Source organism: Ziziphus jujuba, chromosome 9, assembly GCF_031755915.1.
Source record: "Ziziphus jujuba cultivar Dongzao chromosome 9, ASM3175591v1".
NCBI lineage: Eukaryota > Viridiplantae > Streptophyta > Magnoliopsida > Rosales > Rhamnaceae > Ziziphus > Ziziphus jujuba.
In genome coordinates, this window is record NC_083387.1 from 4234213 (window position 1) to 4254835 (window position 20623).

Sequence of the window (20623 nt, forward strand, 5' to 3'; positions counted from 1 at the left end):
CCCTTTTATTTTATAGAGGAAAGTATTTGAAAGTTCGAGGTATACATTATTTTTGTTAATTTGTTATGTAAAAAGTTAATTATCTTAATTAACACACATTCATCATCGGTTTGACTTTTAAAAAGTAAGAGCTTATATATTTTGAAACTTGAAAAGTGAGTGATAATAAAGGGATTTATATAATATTTAACATTGTTATTATAACTTTCACATTTTCTTTTTTCTTCTTTTGGGTGGTGGCCTTTGTTCCCTAATCTCTGAGTCATAAAAGAACATCTTATCGGAATTTTGATTTTCCATTTTGTTGAGTTTACAACTGCTACATAACCACCGTCCCATTTATTAATTATCAGTATTCTTCTGAGAAGTAATGATTGAATAAAATCATTCTACCACCCAAAATATTAAAAAAGAGAGAACGTGGTGATTAAATAGACGATAATGTATATTAATTTGCGAGCAATTTTTTTTTCCCCCTATGTTATTGTTTTTGTGGGGTGACCTCGTGTCAACTAAATACAGGAGCAATCTTAGTACTCAAAATTGAAGATCTTCATTGGAGAAGAAGATCTGATCTAAGCTATAAGCATTTGCCTTAAAGCTAGAGGGGAAAAAATAAGGGCAAAAGCAGGATTTTTATTTTTAAAGAGAGACAGAAAAAACACAAAAAAAAAAAAAAAGGGAGACTTTTTAGGTCGGTAGGTAGAGTACATTATACATAATATAGTGTAAAATGTAAAAGAAAATGAAAAATAAAAATTTAAGATTAAAAATAATAATAATAAATAAAATGTGGAGGGGTCAGTGGGATGCCCTGCAGCGGTGCACATGGGAATGGGTTTGACACAGGGGTGACAGAGCCAACAAGCTCACATGGGTCACTTCGTGGGGCCCTCGCCAGTCACCACCCGCTCAATGAATCTTAGCACATGATTTTCTCCACCCCTTGGGTCCCACTTTCTCCTTCCACTCTCAACCTTAACTAGCCATTTCACCCCCGTTTCCTCTCTTGACTTTATTTATTTATTTTTTTCTATTATTATTATATATATATATATATATATATATATATTTTTTTTTTCACTTTGCATCCTTCGTCAACCTATTTCTATATCATTTTTATTTTCTCTCAAATTATATTGCTAAGTAGCAGAAACTCCCAATGGTTTTCTTCAAACTTAAAATTTAACCAACCAAATGAAAAATTTTTAGCATGCATTCTCTCTCTCCATCTCTCTCCTTGATAATTATCAAGGACTAGCTATGAGAAACTGGTTCACGATTCACGTTATGGGGACGATCAAATCATGCATGTTTTCTATTTAATGCAAAAAAGTTGGATCATGCACTAAACCATCAATTTTGGTTTACTTTTCCCTCTCTTTCCGTACCAAATATATGGATAATTTGGTAATGGTGCATGCTTCACTATTGCCCCGTTCATAGTGAGAAATCTAGCTTCCATTTAATTCTCTCTTAATATTCTAAAAACCGAAAGGGGTTGCCCCAAATATTTTGTGGGCATATTGCGAAAAGTGAACGTGGCCACCATGTGTGCTTTATAATTTTGGGGTAACATCACATAAATCACCATATGCATTAACACCATGCATATATATATATATATATATATACACACATATGTCCTAACTAGGCAAAACAGTTAAGTGTGGCTCTCTCAAATAATTGCACCACTTCTTGCTGCATTTTACTTCCTGTGAATTCTTCTAGTAAGCAATTTATAGCACTAAGGGCACAAGAAGACATTTGCTTTTGGTATGTTTCACCAACTTTAGGCACTAATACATGTAGCCGCTATGCCTACTAAAAATATCTTTTGTATATAATTGTTATATATATATATATATATATATATATATGCGTATACACATGTATATCTTATACGGGCTGTATATATATGTCGATAATAATTTCAATTATCTTTTCTTTTACTCGACAAATTGCAACCTCCAAATAAAGGTCAACAACGAGAAATTAATAGCTTTTTGGGTAAATTGTTGGAAAATGATTAGCAAGTATTAATTAGAAAGATGATATATAAATGATTATGGGAAAATTAAAGACAGAAAAATACTTGGAAGTAGATAGAGAATGAAATGCAAATTTGATAGCATTTATAAGCACGATGTGTACGCATATATATATGTATATGTGTGTGTGTGTGTGTGTCTGTATCATGCATGCATGTAATTTAAACCATTGAGTAGTGCTGATATCTTAGCGAAGCATGTACATTGTGTAAGTGCCGACATGGGTTTTGTGCCACAGAACATGAATATATGGGATAATTGGTTGTGAATAAGAGACAGGTCCACCTCTGAAATAAATCCGCACATCAAGTTTGATAACCACCCCTTCCCATGTTTAATTCTGACAATAATCTTATTCCCATTAGCTATCATATTTAAGAAGGACTACATAATTTTAGAAACAATCTATATAATAAATATCCCCATTATATCTATCAACCGCTTTTTCACTACTTTTTACATAAATAGATGGTTAGGATCTGAATACAGTATATATAGTTAATGATGACGATGAAATTGAAATGTAATGGTTTTCGCAAAAATCACATGCAGCAAGAGGAAAGATACATAGGAAGAAGAGCAAGCAAAAAGAGAAATGTTGAAATTTAGGTTCTTTCTCATGAAATTGAAGATAGATAAATAAATATATATATATATATATATATATATATTTTTTTTTTTTTGGTTATTGAAGCTAGTACATATTCCCCAAACCCCTCCAAAAATAGAGAAGCAAAGTTGGGTAAAACGCCATGCCTTCGCTCACAAGTCACAACAAAAGAGAAAGAGAAAATAGAAAACAAAAGGTTCTTTACGAATTGTTCCAAGGTCTTTTGCTTATTAGTTATTAGAGATTAGTCAAATTTTATAGTCTCAAAGATTTCCACAAGGCAAAGCGAAGTACCTTGAGTCCTGAAATTTGCCGATACAATGTAGCTCATGAACTTCTACCTTTAATCTATCTGGGAAACGTAGTTTGAGGGAAGTATAGCGCGTTGGTTAATTTTAATTATCTTATCTTATCATGGTCGGTACCTCCTTGGTATTGTATATATATGAACTTATGAAAATATTTACGTCAAATCCAATCCATAAAGTATAAAATGAAATTAAAGTTACGAATCATGAAATGTTTTATCTTTAACAATGAACACTACATGAACAAAATGTTGGGAGGCGCGAGATGATATTCTAACCAATATATATATATATATATATATATACACATAGTCAAATGGCATGTGGCATGGATCCTTAAAAAAAACTTCTCAGCTGTGAAAGTTTGCATGTATATTTTAAAAAATCATTTCGTTATTTAACGTTAGACAAATAATAAAGGTTTTTCCACCTCTCACCAGGTTAACTAATTTGCTTTTGGCTTCTCAATTTACATATCTAGTAGATTATGCTAATTAAAGTGAAATTTGAGATCAAATATATATTTTTTAATTAATGGGGATTCCAAATCATTAGGCATTAAAAAATCTCTTCAATATTTTTTTTTTTCTTTTTCTCACAGCCTCTTTTGAATTTTGATTTTAATTTTTTAACATTTCTTGTGGCAGTTGAGAAGAAACAGTTTGAAGTAAATTAACCCAGAGAGTACAGGAGGGCTAGGAGGAGAATATGGATAAGTAGGTGTGGAACTAGTGAAAAAGAGAAAGAAAAGTATTGCCAAGTAATTAAAGGGAAACATCAACATGGGTTGTCCACTATCACTTCTTCCACACAACAATCATAGGATAGATAACATCACTCGGTCGTCACGTACCCCAGCAAATGTTTTTAAAAACTTCCAGCTTACACGTTCATTCTGCCACGTGTCACCCATCCATTTCCCAAACTCACAAACCACCACCCTCTTCTCTCTCCCTCATTCCCCTTAATTTTTCTTTATTTTAAAAAATAAATAAATAAAATAAAAACTAATCAAAAATGCTCTTGCATGATCCGACTATTAATACCCATCCAGCCCAAATACCGGTTCCTTCCCCCCTCCCCCCAAACCTTTCCACAAATATTGTTACCGCGAAGAGCTAGCAAATAGTACTATAGCTAGAGAGCTTATTATTTGTGAGGGACAAAAAAAAAAAAAAAAAAATAGAGAAAGAGCGTGAAAAAAAGGCTAAGATGGGTTTCGAAGAAACGGAGCTGAGGCTTGGATTGCCTGGCAATAATGGAGGAGGAAGTGGAACTGAAGTAGCAGAGGTGGTGAGGAAGAGAGGCTTCTCTGAGACCGAGAGTGACGTCACTGATAATGTGGATTTGAAGCTTAATCTTTCTTCTAAGGAAGCTGGAGTTGATGCAAAAGACAAGGCTAAGAGCTTAATGAATAAGGAGAAGAATCTTCTTCCCGCTGATCCCGCAAAGCCTCCGGCAAAGTAAGTTCAACTCATTCTTTCTTTATATTTATATGTATATATATATATATATACACCTAACGAATTTTTCTGTTTTTGCATTTTTTTTTTCCGTTTTTAATTGCTTTGTTGCATGCTAAAAGGCCATGAATATCATGGACATGACAAAGAGAGAAAAAGAGAAAAGAGTCTGAAAATTTTTGTGTCAATATTTATGCCTAAAAGCAGACAAAGAACTACTAGATCTCGTCGCAAAGTGAGAAAGGAAAACAAGGAAACTAAAAAAATCAACTTTTTTTTTTTTAAAAACAATTTTGAGATAAATTGAAAGAGCTTTCATTTGGATTAGTGATGAAAGTATCTTAAAATTTTTAAACAGGAAAACTTTTCCTTTCACCAGAATATTGAAGTATTTTAGAACCTTTCCTTGACTTGCTAATATTGTGTCTCTTGTAAAAGGGAAAAGAGATTGAACTTTTTGTTTCACGTAAAAGAAATAGTGGGGAAAAAAAAGAAAACAAAAGGTTTATATAAAATTTCTTTCTTGTGTTTACTTTATGTTGTAAGTCTAAAATGATTAAAATGGTTATACCAAACAAGTTTGACAAGAAAATTAGGTCTTTCACAAACTTATCTTAGAAGAACTACTTAAATATATGGGTTATAATAAGAGAAGTAGGTATTTCTAGAATTTAATTAATAGCTGAGAAGATCGATGAACGGAAAGGAAATTAAAGAAAATTTCTAGATTTCTCTATATGTAATAGAGCAAGTTAGAAAATAAATATCCAATTTGTTAGATCTTTTTAGTGCCATTCATTCAAAAGACGGAAAATTTTGATGATTTTAGAAGTTGGTTTGGGTCTTTTTTTGTTCCCTAAATTATTTAACTGGGTTCCATTATTAATATAGATTAACGAAACATGGGAGATGGGAAATTAATTAAATGCAGGGCACAAGTGGTGGGTTGGCCACCGGTTCGGTCATTCCGAAAGAACATGTTGGCGGTCCAAAAGAGCAGCAGCAGTAGCAGTGAAGAAAGTGAGAAGAATATGGGATTGGGATTGACTTTGGTCAAAGTCAGCATGGATGGTGCTCCTTACCTTCGCAAGGTCGACTTGAAGATGTATAAAAGTTACCAAGACCTCTCTGATGCCCTCGCCAAAATGTTCAGTTCCTTCACCATCGGTATTATATATATATATATATATTATTATTAATCCCAAACTTATTTATTTATATATATATATATATGAACAATAACCTTGTTATATGTGGTGAACTAAATTAATTTACATTTTTTTTTTATTTTTTTTTTGTTCATTGAATTTTATAAGGCAATTGTGGATCCCAAGGAATGAAGGATTTCATGAACGAGAGCAAGCTGATGGATCTGTTGAGCGGCTCTGATTACGTTCCAACTTATGAAGATAAAGATGGTGATTGGATGCTGGTTGGCGATGTCCCTTGGGAGTAAGTATATTTAATTCTTTTAATTATTTCACAATTATGGTCTATGAAAACCTTCCACATATATATATATATATATATATATATATATGTGTGTGTGTGTGTGTGTGTGTGTATATTAATATATACACATGTATATTAATATATATGTATATACACCATTAATAGATATATTCTTATATTGCTTTGTTTTTGGAATCACCAAGGATGTTCGTTGAATCATGCAAGAGGGTGCGAATTATGAAAGGAAAGGAAGCTGTTGGACTCGGTAAGTATATATCTGCAAAACTATGTTACTATTTCGATCCATTATATATGATATACAAAAAAGAAAAAAAAAAAAATTACATTATTTAACGAAAAATTAATAAAATAAATTAGTTATGAAAATTGTCATTTTAATTTGGAATAATATATTTCAGCTCCAAGAGCTATGGAGAAATGCAAGAACAGAAGCTAAACAAGTAAAACCACCACAGCCTGCTCCTTTGATCTCGTCGCTGCTGCAGTAACTGAAATCAACAACGACAAAAAAAAAAAAAAAAAAAAAAACTCAAAATTAAGCGTGAAGATGGATTGAGCAGGTTGTTTAGGTGTTTTTGTATTATTATTATTGGGTTTGATAAATATATATAATTAATGTGATATATATTTTAAGTTTTTATCATTTGAACAAAAAACAATTAAAACTACTCTCTTTTTATGTTCCAAAGACTACGTACGTACTCAGCTTAATTTGTCTTTGTTCGTTTGTTTAATGCTATTAATGGGTTTGCATAATAAGTATGACAATGTACGTACCAATAAGCTTGGCGTAGTTATTGTGTGTTTTTATTATTTCCATATTGTTCCTTCAATTTTTTCAAATATTCCTCATTTTTCTGATTCTTAATAACTTAATGTGGGGATATATATGCAGTTTTTTTTCTCTTCCTAATTAAGCTGAATTAATTTTAAAGTTCTTTTTTTTTTTTTTTTTCTTTTGACCATTTTCTTTTGGTGGTGGGTTTGGAGTAGTCATATGAGACCGAGTATTAATTGAGAATGCAAGATAATGACTTTGGTTGAAAGGAGGGAACAACAGCATGTGCAATGCAATGGAGCATTTATGCTGGGCCTTTTTTTTTGGTTTGCTAAATTTATTATTTCTCTATATGAGTTACTCATGAAAGAGATTGTTTTTCATGCAAATATATATATATATATAGTCAGGTTCAACTCAAAATTTTAATATTAATATTAACTTAAAAAAAAATATTTCAACTTCTAGATTAAATTTTAAAATTTAAAATTATATTTATTAATTACTAAATTTAGATAAATTTTATTTTTTTTAAATAATATTTTAAAATTTCATTAAATTCATATATTAATATTTTTTAATATTAAATTCTAGCTTTCAATATGATTTAAAAGCTAATTAAAAAAATTTGATACTAAAAATATCAAATTATCATAATATAAATATTGCTATATATATATATATATATTAAATTAGCCTTAAAATAATAACATTGCAAGTTTGTCCAAACTAATCAGCAAAGGCAATTGTCAGTGTGAATAGGACTATTGCCCAATTGCCCAGTAGTGCTTATCTATATGCATAGACCTTATTGCCCATGGCTGTTCATGGTTGGAAATAGGATCGTTAATTTGTGGTCGTCATGAAGGTGGTTTCCTGGCGTTTTTCTCTGCCAATTTTTTTAATATAGTTCATCTCCAACATGGGTTTAAACAAACAATTTTATTACTCTCGTCTCTCTCGTAAATCCTGGATCTGACATAGCTGATGTCTGATTGTTTCCATAAATGGAAACTGCTAATAGTTTAAGATTTGTAATTAGTGAGAGATAATGGTGGGGTTGATCCGATAATCTTGGATTAAAGAATGACCTGAATCTTCATTAATCCCACCGGATAATGTTATATATATACAAATACAATAAGGCTAGGTCAGAGAATCCTGTATAAAATTGACATTTAGGACTTCAATTTTAACCATTAAATATAAAGAATGCTATGTATTTTTTTATAGGGAAATGAAATTTACTATGATGAGAGAGAAAACGAAGTAGGTTTAAAAAGAACGCATGTTTCAATGTTTTGGTGTATTGCATGAAGAAAATTGTAAAACAACTCTCATCTTAATCCTCCTTTGCATATAACGGTTAAAATTGAAATCCTACATGTTAGTTTATTCAGAATTATTTGATATGATCCTTATTTATAGAGAGAGAGAGAGAGAGAGAGATTATAAGATATGGAGGGCATCTCAAATAATACCCAGAGGGCAGAGCTGAGGAGTAACTCACAGTGGAATATGTCTCTCAATAGGTTGACAACCCATTGACAGTTTCGGGATTCGGGCAATAACTGTCATCTTTTGTCGTTAAGGCAAAACTGGCATGCTTTTTCAGTCTGTTAAATCTTCATGCGCAAACAAACTTCCATTTATTTACAAATTTGCTTAGATGAAATGATTGAATTCAACTCGTTAAAAAAAGAAATGATTGAATTCAAACTATGAAAAATATAACCATTTTGACTTTGCGGAGACAATGTTGAGTGATTTAATTGAAGCAAATCACAGGAAAAAGGGAGGGGTTTAAGGTACCATATATTGGACTCTACTCGTAGATCTAATACCCTTTCGAGTAAAATTGCTTCTTTTCACACAACCCAAATATCTTCTCTCTCTACGTTCCTTTGTAGAATCACTAAAATAACCTTGACTTTTAAAAAAGAGAAAAGAAAAAAAAAATTTCTTTTGAGCTTTTAAACGTATTTCTTTTCACTAGGGTTTTATCTTCCCCTAATGAAGCAGATATCTTCTCCATCTTGCAACAGCCTTAGTGGGCAAATGACCACCGGCAACCTTAATATGAGGATTAGTGGCAAACATCCAGCCACCTCTGTTGGAGTTTTCATTGTCGGTGACTAAAAAATTTTGCTGCCTGACTGGTTTTTTTCATATCCAACTGTCTGGTTGAAAATTGTACACACTTTTTTGAAAGGGGTTTGGTCTATTTCTGTCACCTAAACATTACCCAGGAAAGGCTCTCAAAATGAGCAACAATAGACAGGTATGAGAATGGAATAAAATTTTCATAGAGACCAATCTTGTATATGATTCAATTCTTGCATAAGTTGTTGTAATTTTATGTAGTAACGAGAGATATTATGCACTTCAATAAAATAAAATAAGCTGCCAGCAATCCACCTGCCGGCACCTCAACCGGTGGTCTGCCTTAAGGATCGCTGAAGACCATTGCATCTCAGGGAGTTTGATACAGTATGTAGAGAAAGGTATTGAACCATAGAATTTTAAACTTTAAAGGAACAAAAATATAAAATAAAATACAAAATCAAAGGTCTTTTTAGTAATTTCAAAATAGAATGGTTTGTAAAAAGCAAGTCTTGTGGAGAGAAGCACTCTTAAATAAACATGTAAACCCAACCCTGCTAGACCATTCCGCCAGAAAATCTGAGCCTAATATTTACCATCTAGGATTTGTGGGTCCATCACAAAAAATAAATAAATAAAAATATTGAGGTTGTCATGGTAATTCCGTGGCTTTAAGGCTTAGTACCTTATGTAAGACTTTTTAAGTCCCATGGTTTTGAGTTTGAACCTTTCCCGTGCTTGAATAAGCAAACAAATTCTCACGTTCAAATACAAAGACAATCCTTGTTTAAATCCTTTTAAACAAGGATTTAAAAATTTCCAATCAACCTTATACTAATTGCAGAATAAGTAATGTAAAACTGAAAATCTGTATTTTCTATAAGAAAAGGAAAACATAAATCTTTCATACTAGATTCCATCGGTTTGCATATTCTTGATACAAAACAGATGAAACTTGACATTTTTATTTTACTAATTTTGCTTCACTCTTTAGAAATCAACTGACCTGATTACCAAATCTGCATTCTTCTTTGATTTGAATATAAGTTCTGCATTGGGTCTATCATTGTACTCAATCTGCAATGAATTTATTATCATGAAACTTTGTCAAAAGGTTGGCCATTAAGCTTCTAAAGCTTCCAAAGATGAAAACATGAGACTTCGAAAATAAGAAGCTTACACGCCATCTAGCAACATCTGGAGGCTTTCCTAAAATAAAAATTAAAACCAAAAAAAAAGAATGTCAGAAACTTTCTTTCATTGTCAATTTACAGCAGGAAAAAAGCAGCTTCTTTAAAAAAAAAAAAATAATAATAATAATAATAAAATAACAAAATACAGTAAAAGGTGTCATACCTACTGAGACATGTCTATTAAAGACCCGGTGCATAGCTTTGTCAATATCAACCTCAATGAACCTTGAGACAAAGCAATATGGAAATAATCAACCAAACTGGAATACTAAAGAATAATATATATATATATATATATATATATATGTAAATATTGCAAAAAAAGAAAATATTATATGAATCTTAAAACCAGTCGTTAAATAAACAATCATATTAATGTTTCCTTGTGCTGCGACGTTTACTATTTCTAAACTTGAAATCTATTATCGAACTCTAATAGAAAAAGTATACATCCCAATTCTCAACCAAAGCCAGGCAAAACAGAGAACATTTAGAAATGCAAGCTTAAGGTAGAACTTTGAGGAATTATATGTGTCATAATAAGGCAAAACCTAGTATGTTAATCAACAAACATCTTTTTTTGAACACTTTACAAAAAATAAGAGATGAAAGTGGTATATGTTAGAAATTCCTAAATGCATAAACATCAAATTCTCAATTATAACATACATCTCAATCTTTACCTCTTGCCTACATGTCCATCACTTATTGAAGAGAACAAAATTTTCAAGTCAATTTATTTCTGCATGCATAAAAGCCAAGAAAAAGCTACCCCTACCACTTCTCATCAAAGATTGATGATATCTCTTTCCAAGGCCCATCTTCCAACAACAAATAATTTCCTTCTACTATGACCACTTTGTGCCTGCAAAGAGACAAATTTAAGGTGTGATTTTGCATTGTAGAACAGAGAGTTACAACATGCTGCACTTTCAGATCAATCCATTTATAAAGCAAACAAATTTAATAAAAGATAAAAAGAAAAGAAGTACTGAATTCAAAATTTTGAATTCATGGAATACAACAAGTTCTTGTTCGTATCAGCTCACTGGTATTAATTTAGCCTCCTGAAAGAACTAATTGGATGTATTTCTTGCAAGCATTATTTCCAAACAAGTGTTCTCCAAGTGCACCTTGAAACTAATTCTCCGAAAAATTTCCCATCTCAAGTAGATGATAAAAGATATTGGTTCTGGCCCGAATACAACTCATGAGTCATAATCCTACTGATTGTTGTTAGCATATATGTTTGAGTACCCAGGTTCCTTCTAATTTCTATCAATCATGGTTTATCATAAAGAGGCCATGTGTTTTTCAATTAATGTCCATAATTAAGACAAGCATCCAAATCCATTTAATTTCTTAACAGCTGTTGACTAGAAAATTCATGTGAAAACAACAACTCACTGAAGGCTCACAAATATATCATCTTCTACTGGATCTCCAACACCATGGTCAAATGAAGGCACATAAACTGATCCCTGAGAAAAATCTTTGTTTGAGAATGCATACACAAATTAGTAAACTGAGCTTATAAATCTCTCCCTCTAGACAGAACCCCAAAGGTTTTCTTGGGACCAAAGAGAGAGCAAGTTAACTAGAAATGCAAAAACTATGAAGTTTTGAGGTAAATAAAACAATTGTAAGCTTCCAGAATCAACAATAACCTGATTTCTCAGAGTCTTGAGACATTTGAGTAGTAGCTCAGGGTTAAACGTCCATGGAGCTGTTTCACAATTGGAAGATCAAAACGTTTTATGCTTACAAGATTTTCAATCATCAATAAAGTAAAGAAACTCACCTCCCCTTCTTGCATGAGCTTCCTCTGGATTCTAAGATGCAAAAAAACATGATTGACATTAGAATTTAAAAAAAGATTCATACTAAAAAGGTGAATATGTTTGTGACATAATCATCACATTCAAGCCTAACATGTAACCCATAAAGAGAGATCCCTTAAATATTATATCTAGATCATATGAGATTGAGAATTTTATGCTCGTTTTGTAAATTAAAGTTTCCTCCGTTGCAAGATAAATGCGGCACAATATATCATGTCTTTCAGTTTTCAGTCACCTAGGTTATTGCATCACATCAAGTTATAAATTGGACAAGACAGCTAAACAAAAATAACATAATATTCTTGAAGACATATTAATATATTATGGCATTATTCCTCCAATTTCTATGTAACAGACACAATAACATTGTCAAGACAAGAGTCTGAATTTCAAGCTCAGAATCAACCCACGCTCAGTGTTTTGGAGATTGTTGGAGTTGGGCCATTGCCCACTAGATATATTACAAAAGTGAAATCTTATTCCACCATGATGATATATGTAACCAAGAATCAAAGTACAAAAATCTTATCATAAACTGTTAATGTTATCAAAACTAGTTCCTAACCACTCTAGTCCTTTCTCATCTTTAGCAATTCCGTCCATAAAGTGATAAACAGCAATGTAAACCGTTGGAGAAGAAAAGTTTAAATATCAAAAGCCTAACCTCCATTGCATCTAGCTGAGAACGATAAAGATGGAAACCATCCATTGGAAGAACTGCAGCAACATCTGGAGGCTTAACTTGAGAATCCAAAGAAGAAGCCTTCTCAGGCCATAACTTGTTTAGCCGGCGCACCACTTCAAATGCTACAGTGCTTTTACCAGCACCAGGAGGGCCAGCCAAACCTACGATATGCCTGCATGGCAAAAACAAATTCTCAATAATTTACACCAGAAAACAAGTGAATACAATCAGATATAAGCAGTTGTCAACTATAAAAACAAGCAATCCATTACCTTATCAATTGCTCTAATTTACTTGGTAGACAATATTTTTTAATCAGGGAAACATGGACAATTTGATATAATATAACTCAGAAAGGATCAAAGAAAAACAAAACTAGATAACAGAAAATAACTCCTTTAGAAGATTCCCATGAAGGATAGATGATTGTTCTTTTAAACAAGTAATTCAAAAGGACCAAGTAACCAGAAAAAGTCAATTTAGAATTTAGTGATATACCAAAATGCAGCAACATCTAGTTATACGAGAGGAAAAATTACACATTTCCTTAGCTGATTAGAAGCTCTAACTTACTTCGAATTGGGATTAGATAAGGCTGCAGCAGTTGGAAGAAGACGTGCAGCTAAAGTATCATATATTTCATCAATACACCTTCAAGGAAACATAACACAGAATCAAAACAAAGAAAAGCTTACATAATTTAATATGCTTAACTAAATATGTAGACACAAGAACATAAACTAAACAAACAACAAAATAGCATTTTTAGTTCATTTAACCACACCATATTCCCATATCAACCAATCAAAGTTTGCAGAAAGGTCCACACACTGATGATGGCATACCTGCCCTCTACAATAGGAGTTTCCCACTTTTGGCAACATATAACCTGTAAAGAGAACATAATATGCCAAACTTAAATGTCATAAATAGGACATCAAACTTCCAAATCCAATTGCATAAGCGAAAAGGGACATTGGAAAACCTTCACAAATTTATCTTTCCTAGACTGAGAAAATAATGGTTGTGCAACTCTCATAGATGGAGATGGGGTGAATAAAAAGCGATCCCATTGAGCAAGTTTTGGTCTTTTAAGAAGCAGAGACTCTGCAGATTCGCAAATCACAATACTTCAATTGTACTAACAAATCTTATTTTGAAACACGCAACGAAATAAAATCGCTCTGAACTATGAGCATTCGCAAAGTCCCTGTATTAGCGCTTAGCAGCAGCTAAAAAAAAACAAAGCAAATTTGCAATTTTGAAGAAGTAGAGGATTGAGAACTTTGAACAAATATGGAAATATAGAAAAGTGGATTTTAACGTTTTTAAAGCTCTGGTAGACTAAATTCAAAATTAATATGAACACGATAATAAAACAACGAGAGAGTACCTGATGGAAAAGAGCATGTATAAGCTTTAGAAGTGGTTGAAGACAAACAGACCTCCATTGCCGAATCGGAGAGAGCAAGCGATAGTGTCCTAAAGAGACCAGAGAGCGTAAAATTATATTTAATAATTTAATAATTGATTTATTTATATATTTTAAATAATGAAAACTTAAAGTTTACACGTGTGAGGGCCACGTTAACACGACGTGTTGACGCCCGTTTAAGTTTATATTTTAGATCGAAAACTATAAAAGATAGATAAGACTCTCTCTGTTTATTCTTTCCTCGTCTCCTCTTGAAGCTTCAATTGGAGAATTAAAATCTTCTTCTTGATTCTTCAACCCTTTGTTTTAAGTATTCAATTGGAGAGTTAAAATCTTCTTCTTGTATTTATAATGTTCTTATTTACGACGATTTTCTCTCGAGTAAAAAGGATTGCAGGAGTCGATCGATCTTCTAAAACCCAGGTAATTCAAGTCATATATATCTATGTTGTTTCTGAATTTTCTTTACGCTATTTGTGTTCACGTTTTAATTATTTCTAATCGGCTCTTAAAAGATAAATAAATAAATAAAGTTATGCTTACCACACTAAGAAAGTAAAGGTTGTGCAATTCTTATAGATGGAGATGGGGAGAATAAAAAGTGATCCAGTTAAGGAAGTTTTGGTCTTTTAAGAAGCAAAGACTCTGCACATGGACAATTCACGCTTTTAACTATATGAACAATTCTTATTTAGAAACACGGCAACTAAATAAAATCGCTCTGAACCATGACCCATTGTAAAAAACCCAGCAAATCAAAACATTACTACTATTGCATCTTAATTCCAAAATAAAATAAAATAAAAAATAAAAATTGAACACTTAAAATCATCAGATTCAGTTCCAGCAAATCATAAGCTTCTTGCATTGGATCTTTCCCTTCTTGTAAAGCATATAAATCAACAAGTTGAATGTTACCACATCAGTTTTTGTCTTATACCATCTCATTGAACAAACCTTTAGCCTCTTCCCATTTTTCATTTTAACACAAACCACCATGCTTCAAAGAGCTATAAAACAACCACGTCCTGAAAAATCCCCGCATCTTTAATTTCCGGAAAAAGCTCTTCGGCCAATTAGCCTTCTCTCAGTCCATCTTTACAAAGCCTATCAATAATAATCCCATACCAAACCATATTCGGCTTAACACCATATCCACCATTCCCCTTGGTCATTTCTTAATGCAACTTAAGTGCAATGGTCCTATTTCCAGTTCAATACAACCACTTAATCAAAGTGAACTTGTCTCCACGATTCTATTTCCACACACAAACCCTTAACCAAGGATGTATATGGGCCAAAATGTTTGGTCTAAAACCACTCCGCATCATCCTTCTTGTAACGGAGAAACCATCACGTACGAGCCCAATTCACTTTGCAAAAGCAATGAAGCAAAGTGATAAGCGTGTTTCACGGGCCTAACTTTTCCAACACTCCCGTGCGGCACTTAGCACCTCCCTTGCTAAGTAAGCCTTGCCCACAACCTATGAAAATGCGGAAGCTAAGAGTAAAAGAGTAGGAAGTAGGAGAGTTTGAGAGAATGTGGAGAATACTTGTATTACTAGAATGCTTGGATTCTTGGATGTTCTTGGATATTCTGGGATGTGTTACAAATGAGAGAGTCCAACCCTTTATATAGAGGGCTTGGCATGCATGAAGGTTCTAGATATGTACACATGTCACCTATCTAGTTAGGGTTCTAGATTGTTCTAGGGTTATGTACAAGATATTTACATGGAGTATTCTAGAGAGATTCCAATCTACATAAGTCTAGGTTGCTCTTGAATCTTCTAGAATCTTCCGGGTTCCTCTTGTATCTTCATGGAGAGTGTAGAGTCTTCCGGTTAAACCTCAAGGTTTTTACTCCTTTTGCACGGGACGTGACACTCTCCCCCACCTAAACTCGCGACGCCCTCGTCGCGCCTTCTTCCTTACCCGCCGAATGTGATCTTTGAGTTGCCGTTGTGTATCTTCGTGCTCCCCAGTTACTTCACCATCCGGCAGGTCCTTCCCCTTCACCAAGTATTTGGTGTAGTTGGGCATGCCTCTATGTTGACCGACTCGATCCGCAGGTGTGGCTTCAACACTCTTGGCGGGTGAAGTCACTATCGTCGAGGGTGCCCCTTTTGACTTACCTTTCGCTAGGGCCTCCGTGCCCCCTTTCCTTACAATGGGAAGTGACTCTTCATAGCGTCGTGCCTTCCCGTCATGTACCTCGTTTTGTTGGGGTGATGGTTTGGCTAAGTTCCCTTCCTTAGCCTCTTCGTGCTTTCTCTTGTCGTCTCCACGACTTGAAGCCAATGCACGCAAGCTCCCTTGGTGCAACTCCTTTGGCACATGTTGTACCTTAGGAGATGTCTTGGCATGGTTTGAGGCATCCTCACTAGGCTTTTGGGCAGCAGCCAAGTTGATTTGCTCCTCCCTCTCAGCTTGCAATGCTGACAAAACCTTGGCCTCCCGCTTGCTAGCTTGTTCCGTAGGCACCATGCACGTCGTTCCCCCATTCATGATGCATAACTTGCTTGCAAATGGGAGTGGGAAAGCCTTTACTTGGTTGAAGAAGTCCATACCAACTGTCACGGGCCTAACTTTTCCAACACTCCCGTGCGGCACTTAGCACCTCCCTTGCTAAGTAAGCCTTGCCCACAAGCTATGAAAATGCGGAAGCTAAGAGTGAGAGAGTAGGAAGTAGGAGAGTTTGAGAGAATGTGGAGAATACTTGTATTGCTAGAATTCTTGATGTGCTTGGATATGCTTGGATGTGTTACAAATGAGAGTCCAACCCCTTTATATAGAGGGCTTGGCATGTAGGAAGATTCTAGATATGTACACATGTCACCTATCTAGTTTGGGTTCTAGATTATTCTAGGGTTATGTACAAGATATTTACATGGAGTATTCTAGAGAGATTCTCATCTCCATTAGTCTAGGTTTCTCTTGAATCCTCTAGAATATTCCGGGCTTCTCATGGATCTTCATGGAGAGTGTAGAACCTTCCGGTTAAACCTCAAGGGTTTTACTCCTTTTGCACGGGACGTGACACTCTCCCCCACCTAAACTCGCGACGCCCTCGTCGCGCCTTCTTCCTTGCCCGCCGAATGTGATCTTTGAGTTGCCGTTGTGTATCTTCGTGCTCCCCACTTACTTCACCATCCGGCAGGTTCTTCCCCTTCACCAAGTATTTGGTGTAGTTAGGCACGCCTTCACATTGAACGACTCGATTCGCAGGTGTGGCTTCCACATCCTTGTCGGGTGAAGTCGCTATTACCATGGGTGCCTTTCTTGGCTTTCCTTTCTTTGGGGCTTCTTTGACCCCTTTCCCTACAATGGGAAGCGACCTCCTATGGGGTTCTATCACCCCCTCATGCACCTTGTGTGGTTGAGGTAGTGGTTTGACTAAGGCCCCGCCCTTAGCCTCCACATGCTTCCTCTTGTTGTTTCCACAACTTGAAGCCAATGCACGCAAGCTCCCTTGGTGCAACTCCTTTGGCACATCTTGTACCTTAGGAGATGTCTTGGCATGGCTTGGGACATCCTCACTAGGCTTTTGGGCAGCAACCAGGTTGAGTTGCTCCTCCTTCTCAACCTGCAGTGCCGACAAGACTTTAGCCTCCCGCTTGCTAGCTTGTTCCGTAGGCACCATGCACGTCGTTCCCCCATCCATGATGCATAACTTGTTTGCAAATGGGAGTGGGAAAGCCTTCACTTGGTTGAAGAAGTCCATACCAAGGACAACCTTGTAGTCATCCATGGACACAACCGTTAGATTCAATTGGCCATCCCAGTCTCCGATGGTGGTTTTCACGCCTCTAGCAACTCCTTGGAGTGGCTTTGCGTCCGAATTCACCGCCTTTACGGAGCCCCTTTCTTGGGTTGCTTTAATCCCAAGCCGTTGCGCCTCTTCCACCGATAGGAAGTTATGTGAGGCACCCGTGTCCACCAACGCCTTGGTGGGCACTCCATTGAGTTTTGCCTCCACAAACATTAGGCCACTCCTCTTTGTCTCTTTAGGAGCAGCCTTGATGGCATTCAACAGTTGTAAGGAACCTATATGAGCTCCTTCCTCTTGCTTCTCCTCGTATTGGGTAGTCATGGCATTCAAAGCCTTCCTCTTCGGACAATCCCTAACCCAATGCGGTCCATCGCATAAGAAACAAGAGTTTTTAGGTTTGGAAGCGTCCTTACCTTCCCTAGGCGACTTCCATTTCGAGCCTTTTGGCTTATGTGCACTTTTTTCCCTTTCGTCTTCTTTGGACCTACTAGGTTCTCCCCCACCTTTTCCATGGTTGTCTTTCCATTCCTTTGGCTTTGGAGAGTCTCTTTGGTTGGAGTAGTCGATGAAGCCTTCGGCATACGCAATGGCACTAGCCAAATCTTGTACTCCACGCCTCTTCAACTCCGTTTTGGCCCAAGGTTGTAGTCCATCCATGAAGTAGAAAAGGGAGTCCTTATCCGATAGGTCCGGGATCTCCAACACCAAGTTGGTGAACTCCTTGATGTATTCCCGGATATGGCCTACTTGCTTGAGTCGTCGAAGGCGACTCCTTGCCTCATCTTCGGCATTCTCCGGATAGAATTGCCTTTTGAGATCCTTTTTAAAGTCATCAAAAGTATGAAAAGTGCACGTACCTCGCTCGATGTCGCTATGCCTCCTTCTCCACCACAACATTGCCGTGTCGCTAAGGTAGAGAGTGGCAGTCCTAATCTTTGAAGCATCGTCCACAATGCCCATTGCTTCAAAGTATTGCTCCAAGCCCCAAAGGAAATTCTCGAGCTCCCTCGCATTCCTTGCCCCGGAGTAGGACTTAGGCTTTGGTACATCGATTCGTGGCCCCTCGCGGATGGTGGTTGTCCCCGACGCCACCGCCCTCTTGCAAAGAGCCCAATCACCCCGCATATCCTCCATTTGGGTGCGGATAGCATCCAATTCTCTCTCCAACATTGCACGAAGGTCTGCTACCTCCCCCATGCATTGGTCGCGTGTCGCGCGGAGCTCCCTCCTTAAGGCATCGTCTAGTCCTTTGAGTAACCCCCTCACGGCTTGATTGATGGCAATGTCCTCCGACTCCAGTCCATCTAGGCGACTCTCTAGCGCCTCAAACCGTTCCTGTACTCGGGATGCATGTTCCTCCAAGCGTAACTCTACGCCCATCATCATATCCTTGGACTTGGACTTATGCCTCTGCTTCCCCGCATTGGGGTTGCGTTGCACTTCACGACCTCGCACCTCGGTAGCTCCCTCCACATTGATGGTAACCTCCGAGCTAGTCATCTTGCCTACTTCCACGTTACACCAACGATATGCTTGAGTAGCAATTGGCTCTGATACCAACTGTCACGGGCCTAACTTTTCCAACACTCCCGTGCGGCACTTAGCACCTCCCTTGCTAAGTAAGCCTTGCCCACAAGCTATGAAAATGCGGAAGCTAAGAGTGAGAGAGTAGGAAGTAGGAGAGTTTGAGAGAATGTGGAGAATACTTGTATTGCTAGAATTCTTGATGTGCTTGGATATGCTTGGATGTGTTACAAATGAGAGTCCAACCCCTTTATATAGAGGGCTTGGCATGTAGGAAGATTCTAGATATGTACACATGCCACCTATCTAGTTTGGGTTCTAGATTATTCTAGGGTTATGTACAAGATATTTACATGGAGTATTCTAGAGAGATTCTCATCTCCATTAGTCTAGGTTTCTCTTGAATCCTCTAGAATATTCCGGGCTTCTCATGGATCTTCATGGAGAGTGTAGAACCTTCCGGTTAAACCTCAAGGGTTTTACTCCTTTTGCACTGGACGTGACACTAATGTCACGGTTGGGGCATTTCATCAAACACTTGGTGAGCATTCTCTCCATTTTGGGCCTTATAATACACTTTGGGCCTATTTTGGGCCTTACAATGGGCCAAGCACCTAGAGTAGTGTAGAATTCTCTAGAACCTTATGGAGAACTCTAGGTCAAGCCATGTACATATCCATTCTAGATGCTTCTTTAGATATTTTATGTAAAGGAGGTGGGAAGGATCTAGACACCCATTCTCCTCCGTAGGATTAAAGCAATTATAGCCGTAGGATTAAGCTTTGTGTGCCTATAAATAGGTGGAGGCCTCATTTGGCCCAACCATCCAAGAATCCAAGAATTCCCACATTCACTTGTAAAGCTCTCCTCTAAGCAATATACTTTCATTCTCCCAAACTCTCTTTGTGCTCTAGCTTTCTTTGCTTAGCTTTCTCTTTTAGTGGGCAAAAGGCTTACTTAGTTGCAATAAAGGGTCGGAATAGCAACTAAGGCCGCACGGCTTGAAGGGAAAAGAAACAAGTCCGTGACAAGTGGTATCAGAGCCAAGGTTAAAGCTAGCATCTAGAGCAACATGTCTTCCTCAGAGGTTGTGATTGAAGAAGCAAGGGGAAGGGAGGTCATCCCCGAAGCTGCAAGGAAGGGACGTGGGCGTTCAAAGTCGAAGGACGTTCTCACCGCCATGGAGACCAAGGTGGTCAAAATGGAGTTGGCTGTTGCCGACATGTTGGAGCGGCTTGATCAGGTGAAGCAAGGCATGGAGGAGCTCGATGGTCGTGTGGGTGACCAAGTGGGGGAGCTTAGAGGTACCATGCAATACACCAACGAGGCCAACACCGAGGCATGGCGTCATGAAAGCCAAGCTTTCCAAACAAAGGTAATTGAAACC

The 20623-nt window shown here is 36.4% G+C and overlaps 2 protein-coding genes across 2 annotated transcripts; one reads left to right on the forward strand and one right to left on the reverse strand.

The window, feature by feature from the left end:
* Positions 1–4028: 4028 nt before the first annotated feature.
* On the forward strand, positions 4029–6718 carry LOC107425884 (auxin-induced protein AUX28). Its single transcript, XM_016035932.4, has 5 exons — positions 4029–4432; positions 5364–5599; positions 5749–5884; positions 6088–6149; positions 6304–6718. The coding sequence occupies exons 1-5, from the start codon at positions 4182–4184 to the stop codon at positions 6339–6341; spliced, it is 723 nt and encodes a 240-aa protein (XP_015891418.1). The 5' UTR covers positions 4029–4181; the 3' UTR covers positions 6342–6718.
* A 2918-nt stretch (positions 6719–9636) lies between these two features.
* Positions 9637–13987, reverse strand: LOC107425891 (putative uridine kinase C227.14). The gene is made up of 12 exons (XM_060811594.1): positions 13899–13987; positions 13491–13612; positions 13351–13394; positions 13079–13156; positions 12485–12677; positions 11781–11811; positions 11647–11705; positions 11387–11460; positions 10758–10844; positions 10143–10204; positions 9967–9995; positions 9637–9863 (listed from the first exon to the last, which is right to left on the reverse strand). Exons 1-12 carry the CDS (start codon positions 13954–13956, stop codon positions 9777–9779), a joined length of 924 nt encoding a protein of 307 aa, XP_060667577.1. The 5' UTR covers positions 13957–13987; the 3' UTR covers positions 9637–9776.
* Positions 13988–20623: the final 6636 nt, after the last annotated feature.